Below are 27835 nucleotides of genomic sequence, written 5' to 3'. Positions count from 1 at the left end.
CGTACATGCGCACACACACACAAAACATATTTTCTTAAATGGAAAATGCCCTTCAACATCAAGCAGCAGACCACTTAGTTTAAAACATAAATGGAGAATTTAGAATCTGGAAAGGGGAACCTTTTTTTTTCTTGTCTGGTACCATTTCAATTTAATAATGTCCTTTGAGAGCCATAGTAAATTATTAAAAAAAACATGTATAACACTAATCTCTCTAATGAAATGGCTGGAAGTGCTTCTCTCGCTCGTAAGGCGTCTGATGTCAGGTAATAGTGAAGATGCTGCTGCTGGCAGGTTTTCCAAGTATAGGTAGTTTTGAGAAAGATAATTCCCAAACTACTCACAACTGTAGGTTGTCCAAGGTGGTGACGCAAACTCGAGAGAATTTCCCATCAAAGTGGGGGAAAATCCTCAGAATGTACAAACAGTTTATTGAGCTCAAGTAGTGGGAGTTTGTTGTAGCTTTGCAGCTTAATGATTCATAAAGAAAGTGCATGTTTTCAGCTGTAATGATGCTAGAGACCGAATCAGCATCGTGAGCAACTCACCTCAATGTAGGTGCTATGATTTGCCTTCTACTTCAATTAAATTGAATAAATAAGTCATGTGTTAATTGCTCTCACACCAATCTAAGCAGAGATCCATCTCACCGCTTGTTTGTTTTTATGTGACGTAAGGCTCAACGGGAAAGTGATTCAATACGCACTAGCTTTTAGAGAGATACTGGTCAGACTCCGCAAGTTGTCCAGTTGCCTCACTTAGTCTGACTATGGCCTTAGCTAAATTAGACTGTGCATGCAAACGTAGGGAGTGATATGCATCAGCTACTGTAGATGTTTCATTTATCCTTACTGTGACCTGTCAAGGAGAGACCACCCTGAAGGACATTTAGACAGGACAATTTGCTTGGCTCTATTACCTTGATTGTACCTAATATCTTACATTTTCTTGCAGGCTGAATGAAATTGTTCACACGTTCCCCACTGCTTTAGATAAACCTGCCAGTTATGACAAGTCTAGTCTACATGTGCAGCTCTGTGACGCTGTACTTTGGCACAGTGGTTTTTTGCTAAATGCTTGAAGCGCATTCATGCGATGTTGGCAGAACTGGACGTCTCTTTCTCATCTCATTGAGCAAGTTGTGTGTTATTTTCTGTGTGTGAAGAAGTTTAAAACCATAAATTCAATCTTCAACTGTCATAATTATCAATATCAAGTGCTTAAAATGTTTTTTTTTGTTTTTTTGCTCATTTTGCCATTTTAACTTCCTTTCAAGCATGTGCAGTGGCACCTCCTTCCTGTCAATTCATTAGGTGTCAATGCCTGTTATACATTCACATCACGGTTGTCTCTTTTTTTAAAGTACGATCTTTCTGCGTTAGTTCTCTTGCTCTGCTGCCGAGTGCAACCTCCACGTCTCCATCACCACCACTTAAGTCTTTGCATGCATCATTCTCCATCCTTTATCCTTAATCAGTTTCATCAAGTCACCAACCGTCATCACCACCAATGTCTGGACTTCGGGGGACTTCCCTAGTTGCTGCTCAGAGGCGGCAGCAGCTCTAAACTTTAATATGTCCCTCTTTACGTCCAAGCACCAAAAGACTCTTTAAAGACTACATTCAAACAGTAATAAATTCATTATTCATTCTCTATTCTCTCCTGATTGCGACGTTGCGTAGTGTGTCACTATATAATTAAATCCTTGTACAGTCTGAAGATTTCCACATATACACAAATACACATCACTCTCCCTACAAAGGCTGGATGTGTGTTGACACACAGCAACACAGCCGAGCTGCATTCTATTACACATAATCTGTGCTAATGAAAGTCATGCGAAAACACTGGAAGTAAAAAAAAAAAAAAAGATCATCTCACTGCACTAAAAAGAAAAACAGACTGTGAAAGTGTGCGACATAAAGATGGTGCCTGCATACAGATTATTCAGATCATATAATCCTGCATGGGAACTACAGGGTTTACCAGTAATTCCTGCAATGTTGCAGCATTAGTGCACCAACGCGTCTCCATACAGTCTCATCAAATGTAGTCACAGGGTTCAATATGCCCCTCTCCCTTAGATCGACCAGGTCTGATTTGAACACTTATCTTTACTTTGTCTGCTCCCAGGGTCACTGACCATTCATTATTACACGGCTTCCTTCCTCCACCGTGTCACTCATCCGTTCCTGTTTCTCTCTCTCTCTCTCTGCACTAATTAAATCCCTTCATCATCCCCAAATGAGGAACAAATATTCAGGGAAAGAAGCAGGAGCTTCGACCGAGATCAGATGATAACCTGAGAATATCTAAAAGGGAAAATCCATAATAGGCCATTTTAACAAAGGCAGAGCTCAGTCAAATCACTGCTTTTATATTTCTGATTAAAGCTTAGACACCAACGTGCTCAATAATTTTACACTTCGCTCTGTGATTCACTTGGTAGAATTAATTGCCAACGCCAAAACAAATTGCATATAATATGGTTGAGGGGACGCTGCACAGATTTCCACAGGAAACTCCACGTGCTGGAAGACTGAATGGCAGCTCGAAGTAACGCCAGTGTTACATATATTTCGGTCAATTGTTTCAACAATCGCCCTCTCCGATGTATTCACCGATCATAATCCCCACACTGTGTGTGCGCTGGAATTGATTTAAAGGCCTGATCAAATTACCTGGAAAAGGTTAAAAGTATCCATTACTGGTTAACATGTTCATTTCACTATTGAACAGAGAGAGGGAGAAAAGGGGAAAGCAGCCACGTAGAAAAAAACATTCCAGGTCAACTATAACCTGGAGACATAAAAATATACAGGTATTCAGTGAGGTAAAAAAACGCATCCTAAATGAGAAATATCACAGAGAACAAAAGCCAGGTAAAGGGAGGCAACGGAGTGAACAGAAGAGAAACTGCTTCCATATCTTTGTCATTCCTTCAACATATCATGATGTCACCTTTAAGATAGAAAACCTTGTCACCATATCATCTTACTTATGTATACTTTGTATTTACATTGTTGAGTTGTGGTCGAACATATTTTGTGATGTTTGACAACATTCTAATCAACATAAGGGACACACGACCCAAAACATAAAACCCATCCAGTCATTCAAAGGATGTACACAGACAAGTGTACGGCAAAAAATACAGAAAGGAAAGTAAAGGAAGGGAAGCACAATGACATGTGTACAGAAAAAGCAGGAGAGGGGAGGAAGGCCACAAGAGAGGTCACTTCTGCCGTTAATAATTTATCCTTTAAAAAAACAGTGGGAGGCTTTAATTGGTGCTGTGGATTAATCCTGAAACACACATGCACATACACCTCAGGGAGTTTCTCAGCAGCTGTGCTCCAGCTAAATTGGCTACAGTGTAGTGGCGGCGGCAGCGGCAGCAGCAGCAGCAGCAGCGAGTTCCCTCCAGGTATAAACACAGTCAGCTTAAACAGCAATAGCAAACCTGCCAACCAACGTCCCATGAATCTGGGTGTGACACCGCTCAGCTTCTGTCTGTCTCACACTCACTGTCATGCTCTCAGAAGAAATCCAGCAGCAAATCAAAACGACACGACTTCAGTCCCGCGACGTGGCTGTTAGCCACATAAGCACTATAGGCGCGCTCCGCTCCGCTGTAATCTGCATTTAGCTAAATAAAGAGACTGACGGCTTTGTGCACTACTTGAATTTAAGTCAATCATTTGATGATTTGGGGCCTAAGTGTAGAGGAAAATGACAGCTTGTGAATTTGCCTTTTCAGGGAAAGTCATTAGTGTCATGTGATAACCTCGTAATTACAATTTAGTCTCACATTTTGTGCATCCCTCTCAGTGCCATTATGACTTAACATACGCACAGTAGCTGTTAATGAATGTGAAAAAAAAAAAAAATGATCAGATTAGACACGTCTAATCTGATCCAACTGCGAGTTTAATTGAGCAATTTGAGTTTATTTTCCCATTTATTTCCAAAAAACTGAAAGAAAACAACTGAGAGCAGAATCTTCCCTTCAAACATCTTTAGTGGTTTGTATTTTGTTTCTATTGCTCATATTTATTTCCATGGAAATGAGTTGCTTTGTTCTGTGAAACGGAGACAAAAAAAAAATCTGCAATAAATGTCATGCAAAATGATCCCTGCCAGCATTACTTTCTCTGTAAACACCATCCAGCTAAAGGCACTCTGGCAGTATTATGTCTTTTCTAGAAGGTTGATGAGCACATTTACCACCCCCATACCTTATCCTCATACATCAGCTCTGCTGCGAGATAAGCACTTTGGCCTACAGCTGATCCAATGGAGCAAACTTTGCTCTGTGTCATATCACTTCTCCTCCTCCTCCAAGATTCTACCTTTACAGGAAAATGGAGACATGCTGCCTGACAACATATGGCAAAATGACTATAATACCTGCCTTTTATTAGATCTATTCAGTGTAACACTGCTCTTATCAAAGGCGGAAAAGGTAATTGTACACTGATACACTAAATTACTATTTGTGCTGTTGGAACGTATAATTATTCTGGATGGATAGATGGATAAATAGACGACAGCAGTTGGACACCAGTGCAGATATTACAAAAATAGTAAACAATAGACTATAGCAGAATTATAGGCAGAATAACCTTAAAGATTTGAGATTAAAAAAAAGATAAAAAACCAAGACACAAAGTACAGTCCAGTCAATCAGCATTAAAGACTGGACAGCTGTGCAAGAGTTTTAGTACAAAAGGCTAATATATTAAGTAAGTAGGAGCAGCACAGCGCTCTCCCCTGAATTATCCTGCAGGCATTAACCTTCCTTTTGAGGGCCCAGAATTAACACATGTGCCTGGAGTGATCCATTCCACAAGTTCACATTCCGAGTTCAAGGATTGCACTCTTAAGAACCAGTTTTCTTGTGGTTAAAATCTTATTTCATCTCAGTAGAGCATGTTTCACTCAGCTTCACTTGTCTTTTTTATCCTCTCCACTCTATCTCAGACACACTGGTACAAGTCAGATTTGTTAGAGGAAAAAAAAAGAATCATTTTGTTCTGAATACAGGGCAGTTAGGCCAGATCTGATCTCAGGGTATCACATGGGACGCATCGAGGAAACATTTTAATACCAGCTCTGGACACACAAATAATAACAGGACATTTGCACCAAATACAACATTTAAAATGTTCTTCATTCATATTTGTATAGAGGAAATGGCTCTAACCCTGAGTGGTTGTTTGAAAGAGTTATGTGGCAACTAAATCCTACACCAGGTGTGAACTGACATACTTAGAGGTGCCCCCTTCTGTTTGGATTAAAAGGAAACAGGATAGTGAAATCACCTAAACAGGAATACGTGCGAGAAAAGAGACAAGGCAATGGAGCCTTAACTGTGAACTGAGTAATCTGTCTGTCTTCTTTTTTAAAATGTAAATGTGGTTGCTGTGGTTTACCTCTCGAGTCTCTATTATTGTGAAATGTGGTTTCACCTTGAGAAACAGATTTCCTCAATAAGATTAAAAAGAAAAAAACTGGTCCACCAGGAGTTATAACAGTCCAAAATTGTCCAAACAGCAAGGTTATCAGCCAGTACCCAGTACCATGAAAATACACAGTGTCTCCCAAACCCGATTGTGCCATGAAATGTCACAGCACATTAGCTACAAGAGGGATTGCCCTTCCTTGAATGTAAAAGAGGAAGCTAGGCAGCCGCTGAAGGGAGACAGAAAAACTGAATTGGGAGAGTTCTACACAGGAAGCCTTTGGGATCTTTAAGCGAACAATTGTGAATAACAGGTACGAGCGGGGTGAACACAAACTCTGTATTTTCTAACTGCCCCCCCCCCCCCCCACAAAGAATCTGCTTTTCCATCTCTCCCTGTCTCCTCCTTTGAGCCACTGGTCATGATGTTCTCTGGATCTTGATGTGGCTATGTTTATGAATTATGTACACACACACACACACACACACACACACACATTATCTATGGCTGGGAAGTTGAGCGAGCTTGGCAGACCGAGACTAACAGCTTGTGGCTGTACCAGAGAAGAAAGCATGAGAGTGTGTCTCTGTTTTTCTTCTTTACTTTGTCAGTGCCATTTCCCCTTCTGTCTGGGCTCATCACTTAGTCTGTTATTCTGCAAGACTTCCTGTCTCTTTCTCTGCACCTGACACAAAGTCTGCTAAGATTTAATTTCCTCTCTCATCATCTAGTATATAATTCTATTTTTTTTTTTTAACTTTTGCAATTTAGCATAGCATTAATCAAAAAGCTTGCTTCGGTGGGGAATAAAACCAGATACCTACATTAATAGAAAAAAAAAAAAGTGCAAAATTGAGAAGCATTTCAGCATTGCAATATTTCAAAGAGAAGTCAAGAGTGTTTAGAGTTATTCGAGTGACTGTAGAGGATATACAGCATGATGAAGGATGGGAACTGTCAGACGGATTGGAGAGAGTTCAATTTTTCAGTGTACAAAGGCAACTGACTCTGCTGGTCCCACTTCAATGAGGGGGAGATTCCTCCCAGTGCTGGGGAGATCTTTGATCCAAACAACTTTCCTCTTATGGGCTTATTTCAAAAGCTTCTCATATTTTCCTCTGGACTCCAACCCCCACCCCCCCAACACCCCCACACCCCCACCCCGCGTTATGCGTTTTCTGTGCCTTTGTCCCCTCTCACTCTGATCCTCTCTTTTATATCCTCCACTTCTGCTCCAGTGCTGTGTTTTAACAATTTCTTTGACCTACCATGACAAAAAAAACCCATAGACGAACAAACCGGCAGTCAACTCCCCCTGACCGTAACCCACACCACCTGAGCCTGCTCCACTTCAGTGCCTTGATAATACAGTATGATTTGAGATTAAGGCTCAAGTGTGGGAGTTGACAGTGTCATAGTGTAATATCTATCATGCTATGAGCTCCCCCCACCCCCCCACCCCCCTGTGTATACAGTGAGCTACTGTGCTCAGTCTCCGTGTCTGTAAAAGCAGCTGTGGCAGATGGCATTTTCACATGTATGTCCTGTGTGATTTCTTTCCTCAAATACTTGCCACACATTTTTAATCCTACACCCTGTTTTCATACATACTTGTTTTTGGACTGTACAGAGTCTCAGTTCCTCTTACCAATGGGTTTCTACTGGAATACACTGACTGATAAATTCATTACTTGAATCATCAATGTGTAAGACTGGCAGCAGTTTCACATCTGCCTGTGCAGTATTTTAATCCACTTTGGTGCGTCTGAGATAAATAAATCAAGTGCAGTCATCAGAATGAGCTTTTTAGCATGCACAACGCACAAAACCGATGCAAAAAAGACAAAATAAATCTGAAATATCTGATGAGAATGTAGTCACTCGAGCACAGTCAATCTGTCAAGACTAAACAAAACATCATCATTATCTTCTCTCTATTTATTTTGTGTGGATCGTATATGCAGGTGGGTCTCCTACCACACTGATGTGAATGTCACCTCTATCATTGATTTCTTCTTGAGAGACACTAGGAGGACTGAGTGCGACCTCCGCTGAGAGGATAATTCAAGGGTTGGTGTTGGTAAGAGTGCTACAGTTAGCATTTTCTGTCCTCCTGACGTAACCAGAGCTTCCACTTCATCTAACCGAACAGTTTACAACCGTCGTGTGTACATGTGTATTTGTCCACATGGGATTGTATTGCACATACAAAGACTTATACCAATACATGGTATGAATGCATGTTCGAATTTGTGAGTTTTAATTCATTAAGGGGATTGTAATATAGATCCATAAGCATCACAATGTATACATATAATGAATGTGTAACTTAATGGGTCTGCAGGAACCTGTCGAGGTAAATCTGTGTATATTGATGTTTGCCTGTTGAGAGACGAGTTCCTAAATGTCACAAATTAACGTATTAATAATAATAATAATACTACTACTAATAATAATAATAATAATAATAATGATAAGATAATTGGGCAGATTTCAGATCTCGATCTGGCCCTTCTGACAATTGTGTGGCTTCCAATTTTAGCTAGATTTGAACAGATTATCTGCCAATTCAGGGAGGGAACAGATGCGATTTTAACGTCATCAGAACGCATTAGAGTCTTCCTGACTTCAAATCTTAAGTATTAAACATGTTTCATATGAACAGCGACTGGACGTGAGCAGAAACTGCAATAACCAATACGAGCGAGTTGACCGGGAAACACAGTTTTTCTCAGCACAAAACAGCGCACACACAACAGCTATTGACTGACGATGACGACGACAGCCCGCCTCCGTGTCCGTAAAATCGCGCAAGTTTCTGTGAGATCCCAAATCCCGGGAAACTCCTCCCTGAAATTGTTTGATTAAACATCAAGTGTGCGTTCCTGCGTCTTGACTGGATCATGTAGTCTGAGCTTTCTCAGGATTAAAGCACTGAACATACTTGAGTGTAAGGCCGACAGTGTGTGGGATTCCTTATTGATTGAGTTCTGTTGCCCCTGTCCAACTCACTCAATATATATATATATATATATATATATATATATATATATATATATATATTTTTTTTTTTCTCTTTGTTTGTCCTTCAACCTGTTTATTAAAATCATGTCACAGCATCCAGCGTCAGACTGTGCCTGACATTCACTAGAATAAATGAGGTGCAAACATTAAGGATGATTTTGGGCAGCCCATCACTTGATTACATTTCCATACTAATGCATTGTCCCGGCATTTCTGCTAAAACAGGGGTTGTTTTTGTTTTCTACATTTGTGATTATTAACATAAGATAATCTAATTCTTGGGAAACGAAACAGAAAATAACAACAACAACAGGAAGAGTTGAGGAGGATTTAGTATTACTGCTTCAGCACAGCGCACTTCAGTGGTGTTGCAATGAATCGGTCACCCGTGACTCATAGTTCAACCCAAAACGGCACCAGTGACAGAAGGAACCCTTGAAAACACCCACAGCCACAAATATGCAGAGTCTGAGAACAATGTCAAGCTTTGATATTAAAGGTCTTCTTAATGTACTGCACTGATGCCCTTCAGTGCATATTGCATAAAGAACATCTTCCTAATGTGCAAAGTACATTTTAATGGACTTCAAAATGGCATCCACAAGTGTAGGCGCAAACACTTGCAGACTAACTGAGCTTGAAAATCCTCACAGCAGCTGTGTATATGTGTAAACAGCTAGTCAACTAAGCATGGGCACACAGACATTAAGACATAAATGAAGCAGACCACATACTGTCTCTGTCTCTTCTGAAGGTCAGGCAGTGAACAGAGGTGACCAGACTAAACAAAAGGTGAACTGAGCATCTTCAAACCTCGCTTTAGAGCAATTTTGCAAAAAGCAACTGGACAGATGACTAATCAAATTTTAAAAGCAGGGGTACCACTTTTGAAGCTATTATTTTGTCAGTTCAAGTTAGATCAAGCACTTAAATCCCCTTTCAGTGTTATTTTTACCTTCACCTGACAGTCTCCTACACACACAGACTATTATATAAAGACAGTTCTGCAAAACTCTTAGTCAATGGACAATTATTGTTCGAGACTACCCTGACTTTGAACTGTGGGTTGTCCAAGGAGGGGAAGCCTGAAAAAGGCAGTAATTCAACCTCCCGCTGGCACAAACTGCAAGGTTATGAGTACATTAAAGGAAATAAAGATGAAAAACAGCAGCGATGTCTGTAATCTATTTTCCATCTCCTCGCTTGGATAAAAAACGAGACAGTGAGTAAGAACACTTTTGGAGATGTCAGAGCAGTGATTAGAGATATCAGTGCTGTTTCCGTGGCTGCGTTTCTGTGCTAATCTGCTGCTTTACTGTACAGCTGCACTGGTATCAGCAGCAGGGGAACTGAATCCAACAGTTGCACACACAAACCCTATTTGGACGTCCTCAGTAGTGACACACAAGTACTAGCCTCTCAGGCACACACACACACACACACACACACACACACACACACACACACACACACACACACACACAGTCAGTACAGAGTGCACTGAAAGGCCAGGCAGTATACAGCACGCCTCAGTTGTGTGTGCCAGCCTAATCTTCTCAGGCCTTTTATCCCATCTCCTCCCTCAACTTCCACTCAAATCAACACTTCACTGAAAGCTACAAAGTTGGTCCACACACACCATCCACACACACACACACACACGTGCACACATTTTACTTCTCCTCCTTTGTAGTCTATGTTTACGTCTCACTTTGGCAGTCTCGCCCCATCGTACAGTGTTTCTGGGCCCAAGCAGAAACACGCGCGCACACTCCAGGGCACAAGCACATGCTCACACGCGGACGAACACACTTGCACACAACACACACACTCTCACACAACTCTGGAGAAAAAAAAAAAGGCTGGTTGTCTCCGAGGACTGAGGAGAGCCGGTAGTGTGAATGAATGGATGCTGAATGTGCCCTAACAATCTGTGCCCAGTCAGCTGCGTTGGCCAGTGCCCAGACTGAGATTTGGTAGGAAAATGATTTTCCACTGAACAAAAGTACAACCAATGACATTTTTCAAGGTCTCCTTGAATTGCATCAAAACTGTAAGCCCTGATATCTAAAAACCACAAATATCATTTATTAGGACGAGACAGTTCTTCAAATAATTCTCAAATAATTACTGACAGAATGGTAGGAGTCCAAGAAGAAGAAGAGGGAGAAGAATGCCGACCAGAAATTAGCCTGATTAAAATTAAAAATTGCTTTTGATTTACAAGTGAATGCGTTTCTATCTCTTAAAAGGCAAGTTGAAATGTCACAAACGTCAGAGCAGCCAACCGACAGACAACACAAGATGATGTTGGTTTGTGTTGGTCTTGTACTATCTTTAGAAAACCATTGAAATATAATTCGGCACACTCTTTCCTCTCTCTCTCTCTCACACACACACACACACAAACGCACAATACAAACAGCTTGCTTTCGTGTCATTAGTGACCCTGCTTCCTGTAATCAGCAACAGGATAAGTTTGAAGTGCCTAAAACACGCATGTCAATACACACACAGAGGTTCTTGTAAAGACACTGGAATGACGTCCATTCTTTTGGGACAGCCTTATCCCTAACCTTAACCATAACCAGTTAATAACTAACCCTATAACCTTAGCCTAACCACAACTCAAATCTGCTCTCTCACAAGTGAGATTATGCCTTATTAGGACCAGATTTTGGTCTCCATGAGGACAACTGGTCCTGACATGGTCAGTGTTTATGCCAGAAAATGTCCTAAAGAGGAGTGTGTGTGTGTGTGTGTGGCTGAAGCCTTGGAGAGTGGGTGTCTATCTTTGTGTGTTTGGAATTATGCATTGTGTGTGTGTGTGTGTATGTGTTCAAGCAGAGCAGGGAGGGTTTTATTCAGGATTTCATTAGCAGGGAACAGGAGATGTTTGGCCTGGTCAGTCACCTCTGGCTCAGGGACAAGAGTGTGTCTGTAACCCAGCTAAACTGTCTGTGAGGGCACACACTGTGGCAGTTTTATAGAGTTTAAACCGTGTGTCTTTATATATTCCCCTGGGACGGAGAAAGGAGTGCAGAGGTCGAGCACCACAGTCCATGCACACTTGGAGACGTCCTACTGTCTTGTCTCTGTGCGCTTGAAAGTGCTCGAACGTTGCACACATTTAAGCGCTGCCGGTGTTAAGCAGTCAGTAAGGTGAGACATCAGAGTATAAAGGAGAAGAAATAGTCTGAGATTAGGTTGAATATCCTCCTGGGGTTTGAATAATGTCACGACTCAAGAATGAGTCATTTCTTTTTGAAAGAAATGTTTGTCTCCCTAATTTCTGCTGCTCATCACATAAATGAGAACATTTTCATAATATTAACAACACAATGAAACAGTCCCTTTTTTCAAAATTCATGTCTTGAGTCATTTTGAAGAGGATTAAATTCTCGCATTCTAAATAAGTACATAATACACAATCTTAAACTCCTGAAGGCCAGTAATTATTTGGCCCAGACATGACTTTGGTGAAACATTGTAGGATCTCATTTTGAGGGCTTTACCTTTAATACGGTTCATAATACGAGAAAGCAAAGTGCATGTGTGTGTGCTGTAATAATAAGATGTGTTATATCAACAGGTACAAACCAACCATGAAAAATTAAGCCGGATTTGTTATTGACTGAAGTAGCGATGTGATTTAATGTGTCCTGAGGAAGGATTACATTCATGCACGCTCAGATGTGCGGCCACATGTGTCTCCAAACTCTAAATGTGGGCTTCTTCAGATCTGAGGACAGATTCAGGATGTCTTTGAGGACACTGTGTGTCAACAAATCAGAATGCAGGTCTGAACGGGGTCACATTCTGACCAAAACCCTCCTGCTCCCACTCATGCTTGGGTTTGGAATAGGGAATGCTAACAAATTACATTATAATTAGTGTAGAATTATACAGACTTGAAGTCTGTGCTGTTGCTTCATCAGACTCGTGTTTACCCAGACCAGGTGTTGTCTTTGTCAACTGCCAGAGAACAAAAAATAAAGGGGCTTCATGTCATTCTTTGTGTTTCCTCCAGTGAATGTAGAAAAAAAAAAAAAAACATCTTCCTATCTCATATTTTATAAGAAGATGTTGATTCAGTCAATCTTATCATAATTAATTAAATACAGCAGCTAAGAAATGTAAGGAATAGTATACGGGGAGAAAAAAAGTCCAAGGCAAATCTTTCAATTATCCCTCAGGTCTCTGTTGGAGCGATCACTCAACGCCTAATGCACTAACCCTCACGCTCTCCCCGTCACTCGGTCTCACCAGGGAGTTCACACAGTGAATGAAAAATCAGAGGAAGAAATGTCCGCGTGAAATCCCCACATCACTATGATAGTGATGGCACAGAATTCATGTTTAAGATGAACATGGATTCATTATGTATTTATACATACACTGTATGATGTGACATCGCAAGGTATTGTCGCACTGTTACAATAAAAACAAATGTGCCGACGCAAGATTTTCACTTGTTAAAACAAATGAAAGATCAGCATTAGATGTATAACAAATGAAATGAATGAATAAATGTGAATTTAAGAAATAAGTCTTGAAATCAGTGCATCCATTGTACAGAATAAATACAAATTAAGTCTAATGTACTATGTTTAATTATATAAATGATGTGATGGTACGTAGTGGAATAATATTCTACTCAAGTAAAAGTAGCACAATTTTAATTAAAAACATTTTTTTTACTCAAGTACAAGAAAAAGTACTGGTCTAAAAATGTACTCAAGTAAAAAAAGTAGCTTGTTTAAACATTTTTTTTAACAAGGTTGGGGATCTTGTGTCGTGCAAAAAGGACAAAAATGGGTCAGAGGTCACACATGCTTTAACCTACTCACTCACTCAGCCAATTCACCTGTCCTCATCACTCACCTGTGCTCATCATTCACCTGTCCTCGTCACTCACCCGTCCTCGTCACTCACCTGTCCTCATCACTCACCTGTCCTCATCACTCACCTGTCCTCATCCGTTTAATTCATGCCAATATTGTTTTGTTACTCAGGATGTGATTTAAAACGTAGTGAAGTGCAGTATGTCCAAAAAAAATAATAGTAGTAATTTTCTAGTAAAGTCATTACTTGTGTAGAAGTACACAAAAAAACGACTCAATTACAGTAATGTGAGTAAATGTAATTCATTATTTCCCACTTCTGTCTTTATTTAACTGAATAAAGCATCATATATACATGTTGAAGTTTACAACGTCAATGTTGTATATGACATCATGTACGGTAGGCTCATTTTGCGGTGCACATAAATGTGGTTGATCAAACCAGTTACAAGGCTATTTAAAAATGTCACACACATGTGATGTCATGGATGAGTCATTTGTACCTTTGGTGCCTTTAACAAATCATCGCAACTCTCGTCATGAGTCATGAATCTTAAATATCAAGCAGATGCACTTCATTTTCAGCATTTCTAACACTATTCACTGTCAACCTTGGAGAGGTGTCTGAACAGTTTGTGACTAATACTTGATCACAATAGTGGTATTTGTGACATGTTTGTACAGACGCGCACTCTAAACAACTCGAGGTTGTGCTCCTCATCTTTTACTTTTCATTTCACATCAATGCAGTCCTGGGCACAGTGTTGTACAAGCCAACACAACGATGGCCGAATTGTTGGAGTCGTGGCATTTTTTTATGCCCACTGCATTTTACTAGTTGCTGCTTGCAAGTAAAATGAGCTCTAAACATGATTTGTCAAAACATCTGCATACTTAATTACCGGAATTGTGTTTGCAGCCAGACAATATTAGATAATTGGACATTCTATCAGGAAGTGTTGGGGAATATCGGAGCCCTCGGCAATTTCCGAGGTATCTGTTTGAGATAGAGGGCTCTGACAGGAGCTTTTAAGAGGCAGAGAATCCATTAGACAGGGGTCGCTACAAAGTGGCCAACTATTAAAAATGCAGCAGCACCATTATTCTCTGACCCAGCCAACAACTCTGTCTTCTTCACTGCATCACTCTTTTATTTCCCCTTGGATCTTCATCTCATTTTTTTCTTCTGCTTCCTCCTCTTAATTCTTTTCTCCACAGTCATCTGTTCTCTTGATGACAATATATTGCGCTGTCCTCTCCTTCTCGTGCCCCCTTTTCTCCTCCATCCCTACCCGCACAGGCGGGGGTGAGTCTCTCTCTCACCTCTCTGTACGTGCGCTGACCTGCTGAGGCTTTTTTTTTCTTTTTTTCTTTTTTCGCTCTATGCAACATAGCAAGTCGCTGGTCATCGTCTGCTACTGTACTGGGACCAGAATAGAACAGCCCACGGAGAATAATAAATGGACATATATGGGTGGTTAGGAGAGTCCCTTTTAAGCAGTAAAAACTACCCATGCCCAGCAAACTGAACAGATGGTGGGAGAGAGGGAGAAAGACGGAGAGAGCCCAGATCACAGTGGGAGAGAAAAGCAAGAGCAAGAGAGTGTTGGGTGTTAGGGCATTAGAAGAAGGCAACATAAGGCCCTTGTCTATTTTCTACTTTGGCATATAATGTTACCAAGAGCAGAGCTGAGATCCAAACAGAATAGCTGGGTCTTAAACAAGAAGCAAAGGATAATACTGCTGGTTGTAAAACTACAGCTGATAGGCAGGCGGGCAGATGGGTGAGGAGAAACGGGGCCTGAACAGAATGCATGCTGGGCTATATAACGCCTATAACCTCTGTTTACCGTGCACACCGCACACACCCGCAATAGTGTTTTTTTTTTATATGCATGAGTGTGATGTGTGCTGAATAATTTATGATCCATGTTTGTGCTTTGGTAAAGTGCTTTATGTTTGACAGGAGGAAGAACAGAAGCTTTAAAGGAAACAAGGAAGGAGGAGATGTGAGAGGGAGGATGGGACGGATTTCTGTTATGTACACACGCATTATCCCCATGTCGTGTGTGTCCATCTCACCCCCCCTGCCTTTATGATATTTACTCATCACAGAACAGCACTGACCACATTTGTTCAGTGCATATTAGAGAGTAATTGAATGTGAAAACTCATTTTTGAAGGGATGGAACATTCTATTTAGATGCATATGTGTCATTACTTTGATATCAACCGAACGCTGTTCCTCATTACCCTAATTAAAGCTCCTTGTGTGCCGCTGAGCATATTAGCACACTGATCTGCAGCAAACTACAGATTGGCTGGTTGATAATGTGGCTTTTCTTCCCCCTCAGTCTCCCTCTTATCCTGCTCTTAATGATTATTATCAGAGAATCACGTCCTCAGTCAATCCTGATCAGAAGTTAAAAAGACATATATGAGAAAAACAGAACGTATCTGTCGATTCATGAATTGCATTTCACAAACAGGTGTGACATCGTGCAAGATCCAAGTTGAGCAAAATGTTCTTGTTGCTCTACATGTGCATCATTTCCCTGCATATATAGGAAACATGTCAGACGTCTGTGTTACTGCTGGGAAATTTGCAGCGATGACACATTTCTCCACATCTCACACGCTCAGCAGCAACAGCAAGCTTTGATAATTTATTTTCTGCACTTTGAATTATGGTCCATTTACACATTTCATTTCATAATTTCCAGCAAAATGTGAGAAAAATGCTTTCGGGCAGATTACTAAATCATGCCCTCAAAGCAACACAACAGGCATCGAGAATATGCCAGCTGAAAGCAGCTCACAGTGGCAGCTAAGAAAATCCTTAACATTGATTGCACTTAAGATGAATAGATAGGAGCGATCACTTGTCCCTACAGATATGTATCTTCTGGTTAAATTCCAACTAACCACACACGGAAAGCAACAATACGGATAAGCTTGAGCATAATCTGAGCCTTTGTTCCCCCCCGAGACCCTGTTACATCTATGATATACGGCATCGAGACTACATGAGAGGGCATCCCGCCCCTTCCTCCCCCCCCTTGCTAATGTACACAAACTGTACCTGCAGCCCATTACGGAGGCAGAGTAAGAGCCATTCTGTGTTTAATAGCTTCACATTTACACGTGTCATCTGGCTAAGTATTGTTAGTTTAAGCCGGTCGTTTCATAACTGCCTTTATGTAAAGGTGGTGCATTTGTGCGTGACTGTGTCTCTTTAAAGACTGGCGATAAAGGGCAGTGAAGGCGGCGCAGGTGTACCGGTCGCACTCCGACATGACTGATCTCCACAGGAAGAGAGTCTCGAGTCGGTGGAATCAAGAACAATAGAATTATAAAGAAGACACCGTTTATATTTCCCAGCAGAAAAATGAGTGAGAGCGAGAGAGATAGAGAGACGGGTGTATAGTGTGAAACGGAGCTAAAAATAAATAAATAAATTACAACCACAATCTGTGTCTGCTTTTGACCATTGCACACAAAGTACCACATCCTGACAACATCCTGAACTCCTGCAATGAAACATTTTAACACATGTGCAAACACGTGTGCACATGCACACTCACAATGTATCAGTGCAAATACTAGTCTCTTACTCTAATCTTAACCATCTCTTCCACTGTACATGCCTAACAGCTTAGCCTAACCTAAACCAAATTGTGACCCTAACCCTAAAACCAAGTCTTAACCCTCAAAAAGCCCTTGGACGTTGCAAGAAACAGCCAATATATCCCCACAGTGTCAAAATGTCCTCTGTTTTCTTGAGAAAGAGAAGTACACCTCATATTTAAAGTCAGAGAGAGACAGAGGCAGATCAAACACTGTGTGGTCGATTATAGGCTGATGTCAAGGGCCATATAGATGTATAACTGAGATGTTTTATGGGGCCACACACACAGCATTTCAGTGAGGACACAATGATTCCACTAGTCCCTGACCCTAAGCATAGCAACTAAATACCTATATCTAACACACTTACACGTTGAGTGTAAGGGGGCTCAGGGGCACCAGGATCCTCTGGGCTGCCCAAAACCTTTCACCCCAGATGGGACTCGAACCCACAATCCCTGGCTTAGGAGGCCAGTGCCTTATCCATTAGGCCACTGGGGCTCGATGGACTTAACCCTTAACCGAACACACAATAAACCTAATTCTAACCCCAACCCTAAAACATACAAACAAGCACATACACAAAACTGATCGTCTGGGACCGAGAGTGATTTAATGACAACAAGCTGCAGTGAGAAGGGGTCAGGCAGGAGAGTCAGTGTTCAGAGGCCACACACATGCAGACACATTACCTCACACTGGATACTAGCCCGCACTCACACACACACACAGCAAAAGAAAGCAGATAAATTCAGTTCACACTCACATAGTCACTCGTGCACATTCACAAATACAAAGCTGACATACAGATACTGGTTTTTATTAATATATGGTTGTATATGCGAACACACACACACACACACACGCAGACATGCGGCAAAGAGGGAACACTGGGGAAGGTAGGATCCAATTTGATTTGACCTTGACAGAGTAGAGGGAGGGAGAACTGCTGGGAGGGGGGGAGGGGGGGTGGATGAAGTGTAAGGAATGAAGTGATGGCCTAAGCCAGATGCCTGTTGCAGATACTTGAGAGAAATTAGATGACCTTTAACTGATGGAGATAAATCAAAAGACAAGAGACAGAAGTGCAACAGCGGGACATCTGTACACATAAAACAACTTGACACATGTGCATGAAATTAAGTTAATCTAACTACATGTGCATGAGCAATTATTGTGTCATCATCATTTTTTACTGACAAGACTGGGAAGTTTGGATAATTTCTACAAAGAGGAGAACCATTTAAAGTAAAGCAACAGTTTCTCATGAGTATACATTTGCAGCAAAATGATAAAACTGACATCATTAACACTGGATGACACTTATATTTAGAACGATAAATTCAGCTATTTAAAATTTCAAAGGGAAAAAAAATCCAATAAATTAAAAATCACTTTTGCCAAGACACATTTCTTTAAAGTTTATTCCATTAAAGGGGAAATTAAGAACCAACACTGTTTACATTATCCAGTCTCATGCATGCATTAACCCTTGCAGATTAAGAAAAGAGAACAAAAGTGCTAATCACAATAGATGTCGCATATTACAATCAAATCGTAGATGTGCATAACAAACGGTTCCCGGCTTCTGTTTGTTTGTCTTGAGCGCATTCTTAAAAACATCAGACAGCTCCCAGATGTGAATGTGTGCAGCTCTGAGATCAGCAGATAAGTGGGTAATGTTGACAAGCTGCGAAAACATTCTGCACATGTCATCTGCGAATGTATCCCACAGCGACTTGGAAAGAGTACGATTTTCTAAACGAAAGCTGAAGAGATCCAACAATAAATGGGCTAGATATGTTCAGGTTTTTTGCTGAATAGCTGTTTATTTGACTAAACTCATTTCATTTCACCAGAGTCTGTTAACTAATCCAGGTGGAATTCCACCTGTGTTTATTTGATCATCCTAGTAAATTGGTTGAAATGATATTCACACACACACACACACACACACACACAGGTTCAACCACAGCCTTATCCTTTATCTTAACCTTCACAAGTCAATCCTAACCCTAACCTAACCATAATTCAAATGTTAGCCCTAAACTTAACCAGGTCCTCAGAAATGAGGTTCTGCCTGATTAGGAGCAGTACTACTGGTCCTGACAAGGTCAGTGTTTATGCCAGAAAAGGTCCTAAAGAGGTATCAAATACAAGAACACACACACACACACACATTATATTATTATACTATTATATTATCTATCACTGATACTATGGAGGGAAATTGGTGTCTTTATTCGGCAAATGTCTCTCTCAAGCACACATGCGGAACTGACCTGCCAATGTTCTCCATCTCCAGCAGCCATCACGTTGGCAGTAACTGTTCTAAGTGACATTATCCTCAACTTGTGGTGGCGAGGTATGTATTATTAAAAGATAACAAGAAGCAAAAGTGTCTTCAGCGCGTAACCATAAGCAGAAAATAAAAGCAGCCCACCCTCTCCTTGTAACTGTTTCTTTGTCCTCATTGCAAGGCAGCTTCTTTCAACATCATTGAATGTCGCCAGACATTTAGTAGCTATTGTCCTTTAGTGATATTTTATTGTCTTTTTGATCAGTGGTTTAGTAACTTTTACAGTTTGCTGTTGTATAGAGGAAACATTCTGAGCATGCAGATACAAAAATGATAGCTAATTTGAGTTATATCCAACCTAAAGTGCTTTTCTATATGCTCATGATATAACAACTCCATGTTTGAGACGACACTTCCAATGTGTAGTCGGTTTAACCATTGTCTCCACGTTTTAACTGGATGTTTTGCTGTTTGCCTCCGAATGCATCATGCAGTCTGCGTTTGGTTCAAAGTGGAGCAAGCACTTCCTTACCTGCTCTTCCCACACCTCGTCCACACAGACGCATGATCTCTCTATTCTCACAACATCCCACTCCTTCACTTTTATCTCTGTTACTCTCTCTCTCTCTCTCTGTATCTGATTTGCCGACAATACCATTTACCAAACACTGAAGCAAATCTGCCAGACCCCTCACATGTACTATCACAGCAGATAAAGACAATGGTAGGCTCAGTAATTTGAGGAAAGGATAAATTGATCAGGCCTGAGTAATCCACTTTCTTCTTGATGGTAGAATACTCAAATTCAAATGATTTGGTGAACCAAGACGAAAATTCAGCTCGGTTTTTTTTTCCACTCTCAGTAATCAGAGCATATCTGGTCTCATCAATCAAAACATGCATTATAAGCCGGGGGTGGCCAGTGATTGAACAGGTGGGGGGGTGGGGGGTTGGTGGAAGAGCCGCAGAGTGACAGAGTGGGAGTGAAAACAAGGGCTGAGTGAAGGGTGGGCCTCATGCCCTGAACTTGAACTTGGAGGTGGTGAGGTCGTAGAGAGGAGGAAAGGGTCAGGCGCGTAGCCTGTATGAGGAAAGGGGGGAGGAGAGAGCTGAGTGACACCAATATGTCCCTGCTCAAAGACAGATGTGGAAGAAGGGGGGGGGGGAGACGACAAGCTGACTTCTGAGGCAACCCCAGCATATTTCTGCTCTTTCACAAACTGTTCCAACATAACATACATTTTGCCATGATGTGAAGGAAAAAGATGGGGTGGGGGGGGGGGGGGGGGGTTGTATGGTGTAAGGGGGTAAAATAGGTCAACCTCACTGACGTCCTACCTTGGTCTGGAGATAGTGGGGGTAGTAGTAGGTGTAGTGGGGGTACATTTGCTGCTGCTCCAAACGTTTTCCCATGTAGCTGGAATCCAAATGAAGGTCCTGGAGGCTGGAGGTAGAAGCTCGCAGGTGGGATATGATCACTCCAAAGGGTCAGCCTGGATCCTTGAGACGACTGTTTCCAAGAGTCAAGGATGCAAAGAGAGAGAGAGAGAGAGAGAGAACGCTCTCTTACTGGAGTGTGCGTGTGTGGTAAACGCAAAAAAAAGAGAGAGAGAAGGGATGGACAGAAGAACAGATAGTACTTGGGATATTAGTCTGTCTATTTGTCTGGGAGCTCACAGAGGGAACCTCACAAAAGCAGTCTTCCCCATGGGGTCTGGAAAAAGAGACGGAATCTTGAGTGGCAGCAGAAAAGGGAGATATGACAGGATAGTAGACTCAACACAAGAAACAATAGGGGAGGTTTATTAGCAGGATGGAGAGAGAGAGTTAAAGGAGAGGGGGAAAAAAAGAGGACGGTGAGGAGGAGGAAAGGAGGAATAGACAGGGTTCAACTGCCGGTTCCTCTCCGATCTGAAAATCAGAATCACTTCTTCTCTGCTGCCCTGAACATGCCCTTTCAATTTGCTTTCCAGTCTGTCTCTCTCTCTGGTCTTTCTCTGTCTCTTTCTCTCTTCCTGTGTATCCGATTGCCAATCTCGTTCTTCCTCTCTCTCTCACACACACGCGCACCAGACAGGACCCTGATCCCACGGGGAGCTTGGCTGTATCCTAGAGAACACACACCGTCCTCTGCTCTGTAAAGACAGTGAAATCAGCGATGAACTCACACATGGATGGAGGAGAGGAGGAGGAGAAGGAGGAGGAGAGAGGGTGGTCTGGAGCTGAAGCTGTGACTGCCTTTTTTTTTTTCTCTCTCTCACTCACTCGTACTCTCTGGCTCTTTTGTTAAGCTCTGGGGATAGATCGGTAGATATCGCTGGAGCCCAGTGTGGAGGATGACCAGAAAGAAAAAAAAGCCTTGGTTAAAAAAGTCCTCTTGCTTAGGAAGAAGCAGATAGTCTTATCCAGACGCTCACACACTCACACAGAGGAAAATCCCTTCTGATCCACAAGGTGCCTCCTCCAACTCTCTCTTTTCTTTTCTTCTCTTCCCCTCTGCGATCCTTCTCTTTCTTCTCAAGCTCTCTCCCTGACGGCTTGCTTCCCACTGAGCTTGGCAGCCTTCACTATGTGTGTGTGTGTGTGTGTGTGTGCGTGCGGTGGCGGCAGTGGTTGTGGTATGTGTGTGGTATGTGTGACTGTGCATGTAACTGAGAGGGGAGTGTGTTTGTGTGGCTGTTGCCCGTCTGCTCCACTCTGCGTGCGGAGGCATAGAGGGGCTCGGCTTCAGCGCAGCAACGCTCCTCCCTCCCTCTCTCTTTTCCTCTGTCTGTCTGTGTCTCTCGCCCTCTGTGTTTTTCATGGAACTATAGAACAGTGGGAGTGGTTGGTCCTGCCTTCGATGGAGCCTCAGGGTATGTGTGTGTGTGTGTGTGTGCGTGTGTGCGTGTGTGTGTGTGTGTGTGAGAGAGAGAGAGCAAAAGAGACAGAGATGGGCTGTTCTTGCTGAGAGGGAGGCGGAGGTGAGGAGGGAGTACAAAGAGCAAAAGGGGTAAAGGGTGAGAAGAGGATACAGAAGAAGAATTTTGACATAGAGAGGATTCCCTGCTGGGACTCTGTAGGCGCAGCATTGGCACATTTTCCATAATAAATGACTCCTGAAATGGAGCAGAATGTTCAATTTGACACGAGCTATTACTGTATTTAATGTCACTCACATACACAATGAGAGGAAACACAAGTACATGTATGAACACAGGTCTGAGTGAGCAGGCAAAAGTTGAGCCTGAATGCCTGAGTGCACACACAGATGCTTCATTCACACTTGCTCGGTGAAGGGGCCCAAGGGCCCAATGCAGAGTGTATGTAGCACTGTGGTTCGGCGGCACAGTGACCCACTGACACAGTGCTGCCTGTTCTGTGATGTAACCAGATTTAAGTAGCGCTCTTACATAAGCACAGTGAGCCATGCATGAAAAGGCTGCTCTGCCCTCTGACTGCAGCTGTGCGTGTGCGGGAAAAGAGACAAGGGTTGGCAGACAATGCAAGTTCACTGCAGTGGAAAAAGGGGCACGAGAGGAGCATGCAAACGCAGAGCGGAACCTTCACCGAGGCGACGTCCATAATACTATGTTTGATTTGAAAACAGTTTTTTTTTTTTCAAATAACTATCTGTCTGCGTCCAGGTAAGCGATTCAGCGCCGTATTAAAAGGAAGCCGCATCCTACTAACACGCGTGGAAACTTACATCTCCTCTGCTTAGTTTCAGAACGTACTGGTAATGTAACAGTGGTTAAGGTACATTAATTAGAGGTGAAACTGTAAGTGTTAACAACGCTTTTCATTCACAGCTCATACTCAAGTCACAGCCAAGTGGCAGGTGGTTGCGACGTCACCTGTAAACTTTCATTTTGAAGCCCTCTGACCACTGCCATAACTGCAAATTCACAATGTCAACCTAGCTCTCATTGGACGATACCAGCGGTTGCCTCACTTTCTCGTCTACTTGCCTTTAAATCCTCAGGAGAATGTTTACTGACATTGTAAATCAAGTAAAAATGTGGGCTTATTTTTCCACAGACGTCCATACAAACGTACGTCTCTTCACAAACAGCACAGACACCCCCTTGTGGCTATTTAGTATATTTTTTACTTCTGGGTTGGCTTCCTCCAGCAAATGGGCAGAGTATGGTCAGTTTCTCCTTCGTTTTCAGGGATTGAAAATGCTGAGGTAGTGTGGACAGCAGGGATACTTGGAGCAGACATTTTAGCATTTTTAAATGGAAAAAAAAAAAAGAGTGGGAGCTCTCGTTCTTGTGGGCATTTCTTTGTGCTATTGTGTGAGAGGTTTTTTTGTCACCATTCCTGTGTGTCTGTCTGTATATTTCTGTCAACCTACACAATACACACTAATGATATGTTAAGCTCAGAGGCAAACTTGACAAGAAAACATCCTTTAGTGCACTGTACAGAGACAACAGATTGTCACATGATGAGGATGTCTTTAAAAAGGTGATTCTGACATGCGTCAGCTCCAGTTGATCAATAACTGAACCATATGAAATGTTTGCTTGGATTACGACAAGGCAGATTAATTTAATTAAATCACCAGCAGACACAAACATCCTCACTAAATACTTACTGGTGTAAATTGTACACAAACACCCAGAGCTGTGAGCATATATACTGAGAAGTGGGTAAACAGTGCTGTGATGTTGTAGTTCCCCCTGCAACACACAGGTCACACCATATTTTGCCACGGGCATTATTGCGTCTCCACTTAATCAATATAATTTGACTTGACTCTGGCTTTGTCTAAACTCAGCGGTGTTGCGTGGAGGCAGCTCACTGTGTCACTGTACAGTAGTGACCCCTCACTGAGAATGACTTTCTTATTTTTTTTATCTGTTTCGCCTTGTTAGCCATGTGACAAATTGAGTTTATTTATCACGTGAACTGAGCCCAGTGTGTTGTGAAGACAGCATAAATGATGCGGTGTAATTTGTACACAGTTATCATTTTTAGTTATGCACTACTACTCGATCTTTGTAATTGTCTTTTTGAGTAAATACCGATTATGTTATTTAAAGTGCTGTGCTGCTTAATACTTTTTCTTTGTTGTGTCCTGTTAATTACTGCCGTGGTCACATTTTCCCATGGGGATAATTAAAGCTGCTCTAGTCAGATATTATACTCTCTACTCTATTGTTGTTTGCTGTATATTAACCTTGAATTTTGCTGATGTAGTACCAGAGGCTTTTACATAGATTTTTAAAGCCATCTGATGAACCTTGTAATAGTGTGTTTTATGATTGTAATTATGAGGAACAGCAGTGGCAGACATTTTCTACCACCAAGAGGAGAGCAGGCAGGAAGTCAGTCATCAGGTAAATGGCTGTTCGTCCTGTATCGGATATGGCGGAGTCAAAGCCTCACTTGTAAATGAAAGGCAAGAAATGACAGCCAACCATATTAAATCAGGTTGAAGCCATCTGCTGACAAGATAACTTATAGTGCATGACATAAAATATGGTCTAGGACTTAAAGGGATAAAGGCTCCTGCTTCTACACAGACACCCACTGTACGATTACCAGCATTAGATATGGATTTAGTAAGAAATAATGTAATGTGAAACAGCTAACAATCTCGCAATTGCGTATATTGTGCCGCGGGATCATTTTGTACATTTTCTGACGCAAGTCGCCGTATTTTAAACAGCAGTAAGGGGCATTTCTTTTAATCGTCAACCAAAGCATTGTTACTCTCTCTCTTATGGAAACGTCTGCAGAGAAGAAACTGTCATCTTGCGTGGTTTCACAACACAAGAGCTCGTCATGTGAAAGTATCGCTGGAAGCGGCTCTCGTCCAGCCATGGAGCTTGGTGAAACTTGCCAAGTTGTGAAACCACACAAGACGTCTTTTCTTTCTTCTCTACGGACGTTTCCGCAAGAGATAAAGTGTCGCACACCTCCGAGTGTCCACACACACAAAAATAATAGACGCCATTTGTGCATTGACCTTGAATGTAAAGTTGTCACTCGATAAATTCGGGTCACGTCCGCTGTGAACACGGCATTAGACACAAATGTATTTACTGCATTACAAAACACCAGCCATATCCTTGACCACTAACAATAAACCACTATCTTGGTTAAGATTATATCCGTTAGTTTTCAACTGTTTTACTGCCCTGAATTTGAATCAAAGCAGCATGTCCTTAAAAAAGTTAAATATACAGCATATCATATATTATGTATAGAAACACGTGTATTCTGTGTGGGGTGAAACTTAATGGACTACATAAAACCTTTTGATAACCTGTTACATTCAAGTCATGATCCACACTCGGCTAGATTGCAGCGGAGTCACTGCATGAGCTCATCTTGCAGTCATTTCAGCCTGAACTTCCCCATGAACTATAAAAGCATGTTGCATGGAAACAAGGCTGCATTGATTGTACTGAACTTGCAGTGCAATGTGCACCCTTGAATCTTTGCTGTCAGAAGGGATGTACATGCATCGGGCTAAGCAGCTCGATGGAGGATGGTTACACGTTCATTCATTCAATAGCACTCGGACTGCCAAACGACAGAGGGACACAGGGAGATTAGTTTGTGTGTGTGTGTGTCTGCTATATATAAGTTGCACACCAGCAAAAGTTTTTTTATGAAAAATTAAGATTCTGCTGACACTGCAGTTTATGGAAACAAAGAGAGAGAATTGATTCTTCCAAAAGCACAGTACAATCCTATTACGAGAGGTACAATCTTTACATCTCTTTCTCTATTCTCTGCTGCCACAATAAAGCTTCCTCAATGGCAGCAAGGTAGTCATGGTGGTGGTAAATACACACTTGTTAATTGTATTAATTTTGTAGAAAAGACACATCTATTACATCTTAAGCACAATCTAATTGTCTGGTTGTTGGGTTTTTTTTTTTAAAGACAAAATATGTTGAATGCTGCATCTGCACCTTTTTTTGGGGCATAAGGGCCTTTTTTTTTTTGGCAGAGATGCTGTTTCCCATGTCTAGTGTTTGACAAAAAACAGACAAAAACTGACAGCTGGAGCAAAATATCAAAGTGTTGCCATTGACACTGTGGGTTCTTAGAGTCCCCGGGCATCAAAGCAGTTCTCAAATGGAACAGGAAAGGCCATGCTGTGACTCTCATGTGTTTCTCTCATCGCTGACCACCAGATGTATAACAAACACCGAGCCAGAAACAAAAAGCCTCACATCTTAGCTCAGATACAGCTGGGAAAACAGACGAGGTCATAATGATGATAGGCCTACTCTACAGAAGCTGCTCCAGTCGCTTTTCACAGAAAACACGAGCCAGGGTATCATCACACATGCGCACACACACACACATACACACACGCGCACACACACAGTGTGGTATTTGCACACAGCAGATTTACAGAGGTAAATGGACTATTACATCCAATTGCCACACACAGCATGAGGGAATTTGTCTCTTTATGAGTCTCCTGAGATACAAACGCAGAGACTGCAGACAATGTAGAATAACTGGTGTTGGTTTTGGGGTAACTGAATAAGAACACTTTAAGTTTTAAACATTAAAAAATAGAGCCACTATAGCATCAACATAACATCCAAGAAGATAGTTTAGTGATTGATTGATTTAGTGATGTTTTAATGCCTGGTTCCTCATGTCCACATGTGAAAACATGACTGAGCCCCACATTGCTCCCAAAGAGTGCTTGTGTTAGAGAAAACAAAATAAGTGTATTAAAATGTTATTCCTTTCTCTATCTTACCCAACACAGAGGACAGGCAATAACCAGGCCAATGATTTCTTATGACTCTCAGAGGACTGATACAATCTGCGAGGCAAGAAGTCACTAAGTCAGCCAAAAAAACATCAGTCAGCTAAAGAACACATGACACAGACTCTCAAAAACGAGGTGTAAAAACATGCAGTTTAAAATGTTTGTGAATCTCGTCTGTGGGGCATCACTAGAACAGATGCCGTCTGTGGCAACAGGTCCTGATGTCGCCCATGAGAATCAGAACTGGTGCCATGTTGACTTTATACAACAAGTTCAGAGGCATCACCTGTAGCCAGCCTCATATTGGCTGATACCAGCTGTCAGTGACACTGGTGTCCACTCATATGTGATGTGCTTTATCAACTTTTTTCCTCTGATGGGAAAGATAATTTATAAAATGGTCATCATGTTCTATAGACCCAAAACCAGACCATTACCAACCATGTCCATAGATTTCTGTTCAAATGAGGAACTTATTTCAACCAGCTGAGTGGTCATTCAATATATTTTTACCTCCTGATTAGCTTCACCGGCAAACTTAAGGCTACTTAATTCAATATATTCTCATTTCCTGTTTGCCTTCAGGAGGAACGCAAAGACTTAATCCATGTTTTAGATACAGTCTAAGGTCACAATTCACAAACAATAATTGAAATATTTCAGGATGTGAACGTTTAACTGGCTGTCCACTGGCTTTGTGTGTATGTCTTGTCCCTGATAATCCACGCGGAGCATGTCTGTGCAGTGCAAGTCGCCGTGGACCTCATGATGCACCCACACTAAACACCACCACGCGATCCTTCATTTGCCTCTCTTTATCATTTGACATAAAACAACTGCA

The 27835-nt window shown here is 41.7% G+C and overlaps 1 protein-coding gene and 1 non-coding gene across 7 annotated transcripts in view; both read right to left on the bottom strand.

The window, feature by feature from the left end:
* LOC131470984 (RNA-binding motif, single-stranded-interacting protein 3-like) overlaps window positions 1-27835 on the bottom strand; it is a 148382-nt gene that overhangs the window by 82379 nt on the left and 38168 nt on the right. The window contains exons 1-2 of one of the 6 annotated variants that reach the window (XM_058647114.1): window positions 21428-21976; window positions 20598-20769 (exon numbers count right to left, since the gene is read on the bottom strand). The exons of 2 other annotated variants lie outside the window; for them this stretch is intronic. In XM_058647114.1, coding sequence (XP_058503097.1) covers window positions 20598-20672 — 75 coding nt within the window. In that variant the 5' untranslated portion in view covers window positions 20673-20769; window positions 21428-21976. Of the gene's footprint in view, window positions 1-20597; window positions 21978-27835 lie in introns of those variants that run through there. 3 more of the 6 variants (XM_058647115.1, XM_058647116.1, XM_058647113.1) reach the window with 3 other exon arrangements.
* trnar-ccu (transfer RNA arginine (anticodon CCU)) lies at window positions 17389-17461 on the bottom strand. The gene has a single exon. It is a non-coding gene; the product is annotated as a tRNA-Arg (tRNA).

Source organism: Solea solea, chromosome 13 (assembly GCF_958295425.1).
Source record: "Solea solea chromosome 13, fSolSol10.1, whole genome shotgun sequence".
Taxonomy (NCBI): domain Eukaryota; kingdom Metazoa; phylum Chordata; class Actinopteri; order Pleuronectiformes; family Soleidae; genus Solea; species Solea solea.
Note: the sequence above shows the minus strand (reverse complement) of the source record. Positions and strands in the feature narration are given on the sequence as shown.